The following is a 15,799-nucleotide window of genomic DNA, read 5'->3' as shown; positions in this document are numbered from 1 at the left end:
ATAAGATTTCCAGATTGTACGGGAAGCTGATTGAATGAGCAAAAATCCCGATATTTAGTTCAATTGTTCTTACAAACTTATGTAGCGAAACTTCGTGGAGTCTTCTAGAACTCGAACATGATATACAAAATAATGAAATAAAACATAAATAAATTTTGTTTCCTGATTGGCTTTTTCCCTCTATAATTAATTGAAACTGTTAAAATGCGGACCGAGCGTGATAATATTTACAATAATGCTCAAAACATAATACTCGCTAACCATTACATTGCAAATTGGACTTATTCTTTGTAATAGAGTATGAAATGCTTTAGTTCAATGTGCAGAGTAAGATTAATAGTAGTCACGAGAGTAGTGTGGATCCAGCAAAAAGATATTCTGCAAGAGAGCGGTGGATAGATACCAAACGACGCTGATGATACCGCCATATTTTATTGCCGGAAAACATTAGAGCAAATATGTCATAGATATTTTTTCAGTTTCTTGTAAAGTGTTTCCTGATTTTCAAGAGTCGTCTTAACCTAATATAGAGCTTACAAGAAATTAATAAAGTTTATCATAAATCAAACCTTGTTATTCAGTTGCAACATTTTGAACCTTATAAATATAAATCGAGAGAAACGTACCATGCGTTCAATTTATCTTGATAACATTTTAATTGGTTGTAACTTTTTGTTTATAGAGATACCAAGGTAAACAATGAAACGAAATGTAGGATTAGTAGCCAATTTTTTTTCCAAGTGACGTATAAAACAAAACACCATCAATTTTTTGACATATAAGCCTACATCATATTTTTTCAAATGGAACACCCTGTATATTATACATGTATTTAATGGAATATCCTATTCCGATTATAATTTATTTAATAAATAAAGTAAATAATACATTTTTATATCAATTCAAAGAGTGCCGTGACTGACTGCAACAACAATAATCATTTGCAAATTAAAGAAGAAGAAAAACACTAAAAATAAAAAGACATACTAAAGTAAAAAATTCTTTAACTATTCTAAATACTGCTGCATGTGACCACCATTTTCATGAACACATTTCTCATACACTCTAATTGTATGATGTCTTGCATTTAGTAACGTTTCCGGATTGTCTCGTAACTGATTGATTGCCTTTGAAATTATTTGCCGAAGTTCCACGACGAGTTCTGTGCACGTGATTTTTTATGTGTCCTCAAAAGAAAAAATCCATTAACGTTAAGTCGGGGCTGTTGACTGGCCAATCCATAGTTCCGCCGTTCCCTATCCAACCCCTGGGATATTCTATGTTAAGAAAATTTTTAACTTGCACAACATTGTGAGGTGGGGCACCGTCTTGCTGCCATATAATCAGCGCTGATATATTTAGGGGTAAATCTCCTATGTATTGTTCTATTTGGTATTCTAAGAGTTGCAAATAAAGATCTCCTGAACTCCAGTTAACTTTTGATCCATAAGTATCGGACCCAAAATATGCCCATCTATGACACCACACCATACTTTAGTCGATTGGTACCCCTGGGTTTTTATTTCGTGTATTTGTCTTGGATTACTTAAAGACCATTATCGCGTATTTTGTCTATTAAAACCCTTTCTTGTATTGAATGAACTTTCATCAGTCCATAAAATATTTTTCAGAAAATTATTATTTTCATTATGTCTATTTAAAAAATCCAAGCATTGTTCTTCACTTAGTTTTTGAGTTTTACGAAATTTTACAAAATTATATTAATATTCTTTCAAAACCTGAGTGGATTGATCCCCGAGAAATACCTGTTTCTTAATCTTAATATGTTTGCCTTATTTTGTTCATTTAAAACATTATGATTCCGGCATACCTTTTTAGCATTTAGTACGGTTCTTTGCCAGCCTTGAAAATATCTGGTTTCAAGGAGTTCCGCGCTCTGGATAATAATGTCTTATATGCTGATAACGAGCTGCGGTTGTACTTTTATTATTTAGAAATTATACTTGATGCATTAATGACTTGAACAATAATTCAACAATCAACGTTGTATAAAATGTGTTACATCATTGTAATCGGAATAAGATATTCTATTAAACACATATATCATATATCTGGTGTTCCATTTAAAACAATATGATGTAAGCTTATATGATTGATGGTGTTTTGTTTTATACGTCACTTGGAAAAAACTTGGCTATTAACCCTACATTTCGTTTTTCTGTTTAGCTTGACATCTTTAAAAACAAAAAAGTTACAGCGGATTAAAATGTTATCAAGATAAATTGCAAGGTACATCAGCCAATGAATAATTAAAAAGTAAGCAATATACTGTATCAGAATGCGTCTACTTGAATTTGTTACTCACCCACTTTTGATAAAATTGCTGATGTATTGTATAAGCGTTTTGGAGACTCCGACGTCGCCGTGGCTGTAATTGTGCGGAAAAAAAGGACCGCCGCCTATCAAAGGCAATCCCAGTATATAAGGCAAATCTTCTCCGCGCACGCTGCTAGCTCTCTATACAAATCGCACAATTAGCGAAAAAGCAACTTATATAAAGAATAAAAGATGTTTGTAATAACACGCTTGTACCGATCGAACACGTGAGAAAAAAGACTCGCGTCTGCTAAAGTTCATGTTCTCACAATTGTGGATTTCAACAATTTCGGGAAAGAGCAATCACATGCGCTGGAGTTTAACACGACGCGAATCTGTTAAAGGGATACGTCACCAACTGATGAATTTGGAGCGTTAAATATGCAGAGTGCTACGCTATAACACTTTTTTTAAAGATTATTGATTGACCATTTTTTTCTGCTCTAAAAAGCATCGAATCAGCGACACATATTAGCAATTTGGTACGCCTTCAAAATTTGTGTTTTTTTTATAGTCTTAAAAATTGGTTTCAATTGGAATTTCCATTTTAAGAATTGTGTAAAAAATGTTCTGAGTTATTCAGATAGGGTCATCATGTATCTTGTTTCTTAAATATGGCGTACAGAAGTTGCTGAGGATTTTGGTAAAAAACGTACTGTTTTGATTCCACCAGTTTTATCAGAGATTTAAGAACACGATGGTTATGAAACATGAGGTTAAAGAACACGATGTAAAACGACATGATTTGAAAACTTTTCATAAGCGCATTTTCGATACTGCTTGCAGTGTTTCCCAACTATTTTCTAAAATTTGTATGCCCCCAATACATCGTTTTTGACATTAAAAAAATAATTTGTTCACTTAAGAAATAAAAATGAAATTACTATCAAAAAACAGTAAATAATATTTTAAAACATATAATGATATAATGAAAAAGTGAAGGTCAAATTCAAAATAATTTTAATACATATTTTCTATACTAATTTAGTGCGATCCTTGCGCTGGATGCTTGCCGCATAGAGATTTAATATCAAGTTCCAATTTAGTTAGAAACTGTTCAAAGTTTTTGTTGTTAATATGTTTCTGATATAACTAACTCTATTGGCGCCGGCAAGTGTTTTATTTGTTCTTTAAAGTTGCTTATTTAATACATTTAGTTTTTTTTAAGATATCAGCTAAATAACTTACAAATGCTTTACCATTGATTGATAACAAGTATTTCATTTCAGGTTTGTCGCTTATAAAATCACTAAGAGTATCAAACAGTTCCATAAATCTTTTCAAGCAGTTTCCATCTTACTTCAGTGTAAAGTAAAAGTCTCATATGCCATTTTTCTTGCTCATCATATTAGGGGCGCCATCTGCAATATTGCTTCAGCAGAATCATCAATATATCTTATATAGCCTCGCTGTTTCTCAATGTTGATTCATCCATTTGCACTGAGAATTTTCTTGTTTTCAGCTTCTTCGCTCATTTCGTCTACTTTTTTAGTAACAGTATTGTTACTGAATGTTGTTGAACTTTTACATCTCTGTTATCTTTTTCCAAAACCGTTTTAAGAAATTCTCTCCTATAGTGTGATTTTTTCCAGTTTTAGCAATTAATAAAGAAATTTTATAATTAGCATCAGTAAGACAATTACTAGTTGAAGAACGAGCAGTAAATAGAAACTTTAATGTTGTTCTTTCTTAGAAATGTTTCTTTAAAGTTTTAGAGTAACTCAAATCTTCAAATGCGTTTAAAGACGACCTCGTTTCATTGATTCGTTGGTCAAGCATTGCTGGCAAAAAGGATAAAAAGGCATCCGCTCATAGTGAACAGCGGGTATGAAACCAAATTTAAAAAAAAATCTGGTAAAATATGTGTTATATCTATAAAACGTTAACTATATTTTTTCCAGTTGATACAATTTTCTGGAAATCCAAATGATCCTAAAATTAAAATAAATATAAATAAAATCAAATACTTACCAATTATATCTAAACAACATATATAAATATATTTATTAAATCAACGATTAACTGATGGACACTCATTCAAATTAACAACAACTGTGTGAAACACTACAGAAGTTGAGTTGGGTCGATCAGGTGCGGACAACAGCGTTGTTTAGCGAGTTTTCAAATATCTGGGGTTCCCCAGGGCAAGTCTTTAAGTATTATAGTAACGAAAACCTTTATAAACCATTAGATATCGGTGTAAAACCTCCCTTCTGAGTCAAATAGTTGCTGATTTCGATAAGATTCCAGTCAGAATCTGCTTTTTCGCCTCTTCTTGCGCCTAAATCTAACTTACAAATGCAGATATATACTTGAAATCCCTCTTTTTGTGACAAATAATTTGTTTTCACTCTTGTGCGGACTCTGCAGTGAATCCCCGAGGACTCTAATCCCCCAGTTAGCATGTTAGTCGCGTCAAACGAAATTATACCTAATAATTATTTGCAGTATTTTTTTATGATTTTGCTTTTTTGTTATCAGCGATATCTAGCATGCATCTAACATTTAAATAGCCCCCCTTAATTTTCAAATTGCCCCTTGTGGGGTTTGGGCCCCACGTTGGGAAACACCGGATTAAACAAAAAAAGCTAACGAATCGATTATCTTTTAATATTGAAAGCGCTGAAGTACCTTTGCGATCGTATTTTAACTGTTACAAGTCGAGGGGTACCGCAGAGGAATTATTGTGTACAGTATGAAGGTATTCCACAGGTATTACGCACTGGAAATACCCAACACTTACCATCGGTAGATCTCTCTCCCCCGAATGATGTTGGAAGTGGAGAAAAAAAGTTTTGCCTCCTCCCAACGCGTGCAAGTACCCTACTCGCATCAGGGGCGCGACAGTGTGACCGTCACTCAACACGTCCAGAGTCGCGTCACGCACACTCAAAGGGTTCTGACTCGGTTTCTCCCAGTCCGTGTATTCGTTTTTTAGCGTCGAAAAGATCTCGTTCAGATGAAAATAATACGAATTTCGCACGTACGTTCTCAAAACACGATCACGTTTCGATTCGTTGAAACCGAACTCTAAGTCCTGGGCGTTCAAGTCCAAATACGATTCCGTGCTCGTAAGGCCGAACATTAGGCCGCGTTCGGAAAAATCTGCCCACTCGTAACCTGGAGATGTTGCTATCGTCGCTGACGATCCACCCGGTGGGGCATAAGTGGGGTTCACGAGGATTGTGCCATCGACGAACGGTGCGAAACCTTTATCGGAAACAAGGAAAATGGTTAGATGAACAAGAGTACTAGCAATAGCTCGGTCGTTGGCAAGAGCATACGGATGAAATAAACTCATGTTCCAGCCAGTATCACTGATAAAAGTAAATATTTTACCCTCTAGGGAGATTTTTTGGATTTCTCTGGAAACCAAAAACCTCTATTTTTGAAATGGCGAAATAGAAATGGGAACAGTGATAAAGAGTTCTATGTTGACAAATTTCTCATCAGTATTTCCACCAACGAACGTCGGTAATATTATCACACCCTCCACAATATATTATGATTTTGTTACTCCTCCTCAAAATCAAAAGTTAACGTATTCTATTATTATTTCGATATTTGAACAAAATATTAATTCAGTTGTAAAAATACTGTGAATTTGACACAAAAGAAAAAAAACAAATTTCTAGGTTACAATCTTTCCTTTTTCTCCTAAATACTGCATTTAACTTTTTGGGAAACACACCATCTGTTGGCTTTTTGCTCAGAACATTCTTATTTCCTAAAATTCAAGAATAGCGACCAATACGATTCTTATAATAAATTAAAAAAAAGCTTTTAACGTTTTGTCAATTTAAAAATAAATTTGGAAATAAAGATTCGTTTTTTTATCTGAGCGAAACATTGCCCACTTCTATCCTCAGTTTGCTACATTCGTGGGTAAAAAACTGCGATTGAATTTTACGACCCACGCATCGTCTCCGTTTTAATTCACTGCTACGGTGAGAAAACAGTGTCTCGTCTATTCTTTGTTGATGTTCGTTATTTTGACATAATACTTTCATATCGCCTATATTGCTTGTTTTGATCACCTGATAAATTTTATTGATTTATATTTAATTAATTTTAAATTAAAATCTTGTCCGTTCAATCTAAGTTTATCTAAGTTTATTTTTTGAACTTTCTCTCTGGAATGGCAATCAACCCAATCTTGATGAACAGTATAACAAAATGTTTGTTACAAATAGTGTTCTCCGATAAAAAGAAGAAAAAAATGGACACAGTTGCTATGATACAAAATAAAAACTAAAACTGGGGATTTAAAGGACACTTTCATAAAAAATCAAGACAATCGGTATCACCTAAATATTATGCACATATACTTTTTTAAAAATATTTTAGAGTTTATACTATCGCAAAATCAAATGCAAATGTCATACCTGCTAGAAACCTGGGGGTGTCCACTTTAACGTTAAGCAAGTGATTGAGAGATTTCAGTCTTAGACAAGGGGCCATATCATCCTCATACAAATCGCCGTGGCAACCTGTATGCTTCGCGACGTTTCGTTTGATCCAAAGCGGGTCTTTCTGAATTGCCCACGGACTTAGAGCGGATCCACTAAACAATATCACCCGATGTAGGAGATCTGCAACAATAAAAGGATTGAGCAGAAACAGAGATACGTATAACTGGTCCAATTATAATAAATATTTATTAATAAGGTAAAAACAAAAATTGAAGACCACGACCAGTTTCATCCCAGTGATATAATTATTGGTTGAACATATTAGGGAAATATCTACCTGGCGATGTGATTTATAAAACACAGTCTTTAGCAAATTCACTAAATAAAGCTACCCATGAAATAATAACTGGCATAACCTACAGATGAGTCAAAAGCTCGACAGTGTGTATAATATGAAAATAATTCCCTATGGCAGAGAAGAGGTCATTGAGAAAAGGGGACAAAGATCGAGCTTATTTTGTAATTATTTGATTTCATGGACTTACCTTTTGCCACTGGAGAGACAGCAATGAAGTTGACTAAGGCAGCACCGGAACTATGTCCCATGAGAGTAATTCGCTCGGGGTCTCCCCCGAAGGCCGGTAAGTTTTCCCTGAGCCAATGCAACCCCGCGACGAGATCCATCAATCCGAAGTTTCCCTGCGCGCTACCCTTCGCCCCCGTTTTAAGGAAACCTAAATAGCAATATGACCTTAACACGTGGTTTTACTATGCGATGTTTTCAAACAAGCTGTGTAAAGTTCGTCAGAAAAATAGTGGCAATAAAATTATTCTAAAAGAGGTTAGTGGTAGAACCATATACATAGATATTGGCTACTTCTGTACAACTGTTTGCAGAATACTGCGGTGAAAATTACTTTCCCAGTGTTTATATTTTTTCGATTTCACTTTTTTTCATCGAACTATCAAGCTTAGAAAAATCGAACACAAGTAATTAAGATTTAAGCACAGTTAACCAACCAACGATTGAAATCCGGATGCTACTTAATACTTAGTGCACCCAGCTGCTCGAGAAAATAACCAAGTGACACAAAGACATCAAGAACACCAAGTTTATTCGAAAGAATGGCATAACGTGAAAGAAAAGAGTGAAAAGAGTGAAATTCATAATTCCTGATATGAAACGGCTTGTGAGAAATCTAGATCTAGGAGAAACACGAAGACCAACAAAGGGCCCAAAACTTGGATCAGCACTCAATTAAAAAGTAGATTAAGTCTAATACAAAAATCCTAGTATTGAGAATCCTTATTGCTACAAAATTTTTGCTTAAGGTTATGTGAATTTTCATCCTTTAGAGCTGATGATTATAAATCGCATATCTGGGAAATCATACAGAAAAAGCATCTTTCTAACTGAGATATACCCACAATTTTGCAATATACAATTTTAAGGGAACAAATCAGTCAAGTCAGTCAAGCTCTGAAGAAGCCAACAGGATGATTGGAGAAACGTCAGCAAGTTCGACTCAGCAAAAACCGATGCAGGAGGAATCCAGAAGTTTTGTAATAATCGAAATCATAATTTTTGCTCGGTGCCACGGAAACTGCGAAGAACTTTTATTTAATGAAAAATTTATATTTCTCTAAGTCATATGGCCACCGAATCAAAAAAGCGAAGATTAACATTGCTAAAAGTATTGAAGGGGGAAATAAAGGGTAATTCGGCAAAAAATGACATGCATTTAGGTATAATAAAACAATGTTTCTTATAATAGATTCACTATTAAACATTGAACCATAAATAGAACGGCGTAGCCACTTATTAGTTCTGTTTCGCCTTAATTTATAGAAAGCAACGATCATTTTTGAAATACTTCTTGATTGCAAGAGGTATTATAGTTTGCTTTCCAAATCCTAAATTTCATTCAGGATAATTAATCAATATTTTTAAAGCCAAGGGGCTGAACGATATTTCAGAATCATAAATAAAAATTATTGATGATACGTCAACTTGTGGATTAACTACGGAGGGCTAAGAAGAACGAGATACATCGATAATGTCGTGTGTCAAAATTTTTGTCCCTGCTTTCATAGTAGTTTCAGTTTACAATGTTCAGTGGAGTGGCAATCGGTTTTGGTGTTTTAAGTTTGACAAACTTAACCATTACGCTTAACGTGAATATAATGAAAATGAAATATAATGAAATTGTTGGAATTATACAATATACATTCTACCTCTAGCGGGATTTTTAAAAAGTTCCGAATCTGATAATTAAAATAAAATCATTTTTACAACTTACCTAAAACGCCTAATCTGAAATTAATAGTCACTACGATGACTTTCCCTGAGGATGCAAGCACTGTTCCATCGTAAGGATTGCCAGAATTCCATTCGAAACTCTCTCCATGCACGTAAACCACGCAAGGCAACAGGTTTGGTTCTTCGTCGCCACTTGCTGAAAATTAAACTTAAAATGGTTAAAATATCTTCGCTAAGTAAAAAGCTTAACCTATTGAAGATTCCAACTCATAAGATTATAATTACTTGTGTTTAATTCTAATTTTGATATTTTTTTGATATTGATTCATTAAGTATACAAATCTATAATTTTTTGAGAACTTTAGCACCCTTGTATTTTTTAAGCTAACTAACTAAAACTTTTGGTTCTCCGTATCGATACAGTTGAAAATTGTGATAGGTTAAAAAAAATTGCACCCAGTTTTCTTCAGAAGAGTCTTGTACTTAACACATATATGAACCCAAATTAGTAAAGATCTTAAAATGGAATGCGGTAATTTACAGCATATTCGTTTGACGTTTCCATGCATTTTAAAAATGCCTCAAAACTGGTTTACAGTTAAATACAATCAATTACAAGTATCAATTTTTAGAAGTGTGCTTAAATTATATCGGATTTGCTAGGAAAAAGCCCCAAAATTAAACCGCCCTCTATCTAAGCCACTGGCTTTTATTTACCACAATTCTAATATAATGAAATATTTAATACATTCAAACCTTTTATCATCATCAAGCGAGAAAGACATGCGCATTCTTGCTGATCTGCAAGCTTCCTACAAATAAATGGAACTCCAGAAACTTGTTTTCATATTTTTAGAAATCAGAGTACCCTAATTTTAGTGAACAATAATAAATAGCCTTTATTCAATTGAACACAATGTTCAAACAGAATTTTATTCAATGAGGGCACATCCAACATCGTTGCTCTTATCCAACTCATCCCAGATATATACTGGTGGTTGTAAATAGTAAATGAATTTAGTAGGTGTTCAAAAAACATATAAACGGAAAAATAAAACTCACTTAGATATAAAACAATATCATGAAAAAAGAATCTAAATAAAAGATGACAATTTTAGTTCAGTTTCTGTTGTGGAAAGCTTACAGATTGTGTTTAAAAGTTAATAATAAGCGGACTGATTTTTTGTTCCCAATGCCTACCAAATATCTTCCGAATACCAAAATAAATGTCAATCAGTAGTCAATCATATTCTGAAATAGCCGGTACAATGTATATATTTAATTAGTGAAACCTTCACTATAATTTAGCATTCCTGTACACATAACTTGTCCTTAGCAGAAATTTACAATGAACGATTAATATTTAACTCGAATAATGGCATAGCCATTGAGACGACTGAGAAACTCCATATTATGTATCGTAAACAACGAAGGCGATCCAATATTAGACGGGACACGTATCGAACAAAAAACCCTGGCATTTCTCTCCTACTCGCAGCGGTGGTTTTCGACGAGCGTTACCCTCATTCCCGCACTGCTTGCAGTTAAATTCTTTAAACACTGCAATGCACTACGGAATTGAAGGCACACACTCCGTCACTTAATCCTGCCTTGGGCATTCATTGATCTCACACATATAAGAGAGCTCCTCCCGCCTTGTTTGTATGAGCTGACTGCGACGACGATCGAGAGAAAACGAATTTATTTTCTCCGGTTCACACTTTGGATTTGCTTGAAAATCCTTGAAGGATTTAGTTTAATATATTACTCGAGGATGTCTACACATTTTATGCACGGCTACTTTTCGTCGGGAAATGATTGATTGAGAAAATGCTAATCCGCATTTCGTACATTGGAGGAACTTGTTATACTCACCGACAAATTAATTAATCTCACCAGCTCACCTATGCTTGTAGTTTTATGTCAATAATATAAATGTATTAAATTAATAATTTTTGCACTAAAATTTAAAACAGCGCCTTTTACATTTGTAGTAACATTCATTTTTCATTTATTTTGACATATTTATTTTTGTGGGATAAAACAACCATTGTAATTTCCATTGATTTTGATCGTACGACCATCAAATTAAGCTAGATATGAAATTGCTTGTTGAAAAACATGTATCACTTTTACCTTTGACAAGATGCGATAATGTTTATTTCCATTGACTTTCAACAAAAGTATGGGATAATGTCAGCAAGTAAAAAAAATACATTAGAACACTAAAATACAAACTTTAAAAACAGATACGTACAAACATACATCAACAAAAGAAAAAAAAACACAAAAAGTATATCACACTGAGAGATCGGCATTACGACAATCAAAGTATTCATCGATAGAATAAAAACATTCTTATTCAAAATGAGCTTTAATTTTTGCTTAAATAAATATACAGGCAATATCTGTTTGACGGACAAAGACAACTTATTACATAGTTTTATTGGTAAAATCACAGGGCTGTCAGCTACTTTGGCTAACTTATGACTTGTCACCTGCAAAATTAAGATTAAGATTAAAATTAATTTTGGTCATGCAATGCAATGCAATGAAACGTTAAAATATTTAATTTTGGGAGAAGGGGTGACCACGAGACTTCCCCAACATTGTTCGAACAATACGTTTTTGTTTGACAAAAACTTCACTAGCTCTGGAGGAGTTTTCCCAGCATATAATAGCGTAAGATAAGCAAGATTGAAATATGTAAAAGCTGAAGATCCACACTCGACCGCAGTCGCCAAATAACAAAAGTATGCATAGCCATTTTGTTTAATACGTAGTCAATTTGGCCTGTCCAGGACAAATTACTGTCCATGAACAAGACTTGACAATGTTAGTCTGATTAATAGATTTATCCTTTATTCTAACCAATAAGCTCAATACCGTTACCCTCACAATATCGGGTCGTACCACTTACTGCCCTAGTGGCCAAGGACGTGAGATTTTCCACAATCATAGATGACATTGCCACAGCAGTATCATCTGCATATAAGGAAACATAATTGTATGGGAAAGAATCAGATCTATCATTAATAAATATTTTAAATAATAAATGTGCCAGTATGCTTCCCTGTGGGACACCGCTGGTAAGTTCTTTAGATGAGCATCTAATCACAGAAGTATCACTTCTAAGCACAACTCTTTTGTCACGACCCTTCAAAAATGACTCAATCCAGGCGTAACTATTCCCCGTATACCACAATTATTTAGCCTATTCAACAACAAATTAATATCAAGTACATCAAAAGCTCGCTTGAAATAAAAGAGCATAATTTTTTATCATTCTGATCCAGAGTATTTGATTATATAAGGAAACTAAACAGTCTTGATAACATAATCCAGTGAAAAAACCGTTTGTCTATAATGTTTCTTTAAAGAATCAAGACTTATAAGTTGTACTACTTAAAACAAAAATAACTAAATTCGCATTTAAAAATATATTACATTACATACAATATTTACATTCAAAATATTGATTATTTTGAAGTTGTATCATTTTCTGGTAAAACTAGTGGGTAAACTTTTTTAGTTAATGCTTATCCCCACACCAAACTCGTAATTAAATTCCCGTGTTTCAAATTTGTTGCATAATATACTATTTGACAATTTTTGTGCGGCCAATGCTAACGTTAGTAGCTTTTTATCAGAAATAAATGAAACAAGTCCAAGTAAATGTACTATGCTGTTCTGTATGTCTGTAAAACATTTTTTTTTATTAAGGGGAATTAGTTATATTATGGGAGATGTTTAAAGAAATACAACTTTTGCTTATGTTAGGAAGTTATTTGTGAAAGTATATGTTTAAAAATGTCAATTTATTAATATAAATTTTTAAATAGAATACCCTGTATGTTATTTCATATAATATGTATACGTTATATGTTTCTAACATTTCATTTCTAAAATCGTTTTAAAACTTTTTTCTTTAACTTTAACGGATATTTTTTTTTTTAGAAATTTTACTTTTGTTTTGTAGCCTCCTTTAAACCTTATACTTTGCATTATACGTTTCTGCATCCACCATTGCTATCGTATTGGGCTACAGCTCTCTGCTTTTTAATGTTAACAACTCCGAAGCTGGGATTAATAAATTAATATTCGAACGACTTCGCATTTCAGCTTGTCTCTTAAACCCTGCTTTCGCGTGTTGCATTAAAATCCCCTAGCTGGGGATAAAACTAACGGTACCTTCGCTCCAATAGCGTCAGACTCTAATTTCAACGGATCATTTTAATTATGGAAACTCTAATAGGCGCACAACCGCCGCAACATCATATTTAATGGTTAGTGCTCGAATTAGAGCGGTACAATTTTCAGCTCCCCTAAAGAAAATTTACGCCGAAATGGTTTGTTGGAAAACCATAACAATTATCAAAGGTCTGATTAAACAGGAGTGCAAACTTAGGGTTTTAATTAAATGCGGCGATTATACTGACCGGTTCTTGGTACGTAGACATTAAGGTAGAGGCAATCTTCACTCTGGTTGACTAAAAAGGGCAGGAGTTTCTCCAGGTAGTAGAGACGACCTCGTGGAAATTCGAGCAAGGCTTCTGATCGATTACCTATATCCGGAGGTCGTTGAGGGCACACAGCTCCGAATCTATCGGCCAGTCTCGTGTTCTTCCATAAAGAGGGCGTTACCGGTGGCATGTACCTGTTAATCGAAAAATGTAATGTAATCGGTATGTAGAACGGCTTGATTAGACAGATACGAAGCAACTGGGATAAATGAAAAAACTAGACAATTAGACACCCAAGGCGGAAAAAGAAGGCTGACATTTTAAACAGGAATGTATAGATGCAGCAAAGTACAATCATTAATTTTCAATCGATAAGTAAAATGAGCATTGGCACAAATTTACAAAATTCAAATTTGATAATTTAATACAAATTTTTCGTAGGCGCTTAGTTTTGGTTAGCGCATCATACCTTATCAATGATTGTAAATATTATGTTTGAATCGTTATCTATCGATAGACGAATAATTTTATAATAAAGCAAAAAGCTCTGCTTACAATTAGCTATTTGTCCAGCTTTAGGGTGGACTACGTCTACCAGCAACTTAATTTTTCGTCAACTAAATTATTATATTTACTACTGTGCATTTTAAAATCTGTTAACTGCTGAACATGTACCATATATCCGTTCTATGAATGAGGGTGTGTGCGGGATCGACATTTCAAATTTTCCCCCAAAAAGGGGAATCTGACGAACCGTCAAGTGAAGTAAGTAACTTTTTGATAAGATGTCAGTTACACTGACCCATGTTACACCATGTGAAAAAAATGATATCATGCAGAATAAGCCAAAATTATTTAACATATTTTTCGTTTTTTCTAGACGTAACTTACAGAAATGTTTTTTTTTCTTTATCCTATCGTTCTTTCGTTTTTCGCCATTTATATTAAGTGATGTATGATATGTATGATATTCCCAACACGGCTGTAAGATCAGAAACGTAGTTAAGAAGGAATACTTATCTGTTTAAGTTCAAGCCAGACAACCGAATAATAGTCACAGCCTTAGTTATGGTTACTACGGCATATGTACTACAACCGCACGGTTCCAACTAAGGGTCATTAGCTATTATTTTATTTGTCAATGTGTCAGGGGAGCACATAATAAACGGTCTTTATCGGAATCCATTCGAACATTTGTATATAGTCAAATCGACAATTTTCGAATGACATTGGGGATAATGTGTGAGATTCATCACACTACTTTTGAGAAAATGGCAACTAGTAATTAGGGCGATTATTGTGCGAATGTCGCCTCCGCACTGCTTATATTTACTTGGAAAATTCGTAGTCGCAACTCATAAATCTCCCAATCTGCCGGCACTATTCGCAAATATAGGAAATTTGATTTGCAATTTGCGTATATGTATGCAGGGATGGAATGGACCGTATTTAGTGAGTTCCGTTTCTGTTTGTGGAATCATGATGAAGGTAGACTGTCGCTCCGGAGGCATATAAACAAGTTGTAAAATCTACGCTTTCTATACTAACTGGAGCTTTAATAACAAAATTGTGGCTGTACGAAGCGTCTGCTCTGTACTATGCACTTCATAGTCTACAAAGTGACTACGCAGCTTTGTGTTTTTTATTTTGTCTTATAGGAACGCATTGTTTTTCTATCGTTCTCCTGCTGACCACTTTCGCAAAATCGATGTAATTTTATTGTGGACACACCCTGCATAAAGAGTCCTTTTTCCAAATATCTCGCGCATCCTGTATGATAGACGAAACCTGAAATTCTCTCTCGACACAATTTACTTATACAGTTTGAACGAAATTGTCTCATGTTTTATAATTTTTCATTTACGCCTAATAATTTACCCAAGAAATCGGCAATTTTCAGGATCTTTATAAATAATTCAAAAAATGCCGTAGGTAAAAGCCCTGGATCTGCCTCGTTTCCTGGTATATGAATTTTTGCAATAGAGTAAATGGTTTTCGAGAAACTACTTGTTTTCTGAAACCATGAAATGACGTCATCGCGTCTATCAAATACGAGATACGGTGACTGTCATATGAACTTTTTAAAATATCTCGACAAGCGTGTACGTTAGGCAAAAACCGTAAATACAAAAATTGTAAGTCTCGATGCGACCTACATTAGTGTGAAACCTAAATAGCCATATTTTACACGAATTTTGATTTACGGCTAATAATTTAATGGCACAAAGAATAATATTCAGAGTCTATTAGATTTTTGTCTATAATTGAAAAACCCTGCCAATAATCGAAAAACTGGCTGAAATAAAAGTTATAGCTTCAGATCTTCC

General features: G+C 34.0%; 1 protein-coding gene across 4 annotated transcripts in view; it reads right to left on the bottom strand.

Annotated features, from left to right (window-relative positions):
• LOC132696676 (neuroligin-1-like) overlaps window positions 1–15,799 on the bottom strand; it is a 45,862-nt gene that overhangs the window by 7,314 nt on the left and 22,749 nt on the right. For 2 of the 4 annotated variants that reach the window (XM_060661645.1, XM_060661646.1), the window contains 6 exons: window positions 13,449–13,666; window positions 9,050–9,205; window positions 7,295–7,483; window positions 6,723–6,929; window positions 5,081–5,547; window positions 2,327–2,478 (listed from right to left, as the gene is read on the bottom strand). In XM_060661645.1, coding sequence (XP_060517628.1) covers window positions 2,327–2,478; window positions 5,081–5,547; window positions 6,723–6,929; window positions 7,295–7,483; window positions 9,050–9,205; window positions 13,449–13,666 — 1,389 coding nt within the window. Of the gene's footprint in view, window positions 1–2,326; window positions 2,479–5,080; window positions 5,548–6,722; window positions 6,930–7,294; window positions 7,484–9,049; window positions 9,206–13,448; window positions 13,667–14,027; window positions 14,075–14,147; window positions 14,216–15,799 lie in introns of those variants that run through there. The other 2 variants (XM_060661647.1, XM_060661648.1) reach the window with 2 other exon arrangements.

This window comes from Cylas formicarius, unplaced genomic scaffold, assembly GCF_029955315.1.
Source record: "Cylas formicarius isolate icCylForm1 unplaced genomic scaffold, icCylForm1.1 PGA_scaffold_1__22_contigs__length_36826433, whole genome shotgun sequence".
Taxonomy (NCBI): domain Eukaryota; kingdom Metazoa; phylum Arthropoda; class Insecta; order Coleoptera; family Brentidae; genus Cylas; species Cylas formicarius.
This window is presented reverse-complemented; position numbering and strand designations above follow the sequence as displayed.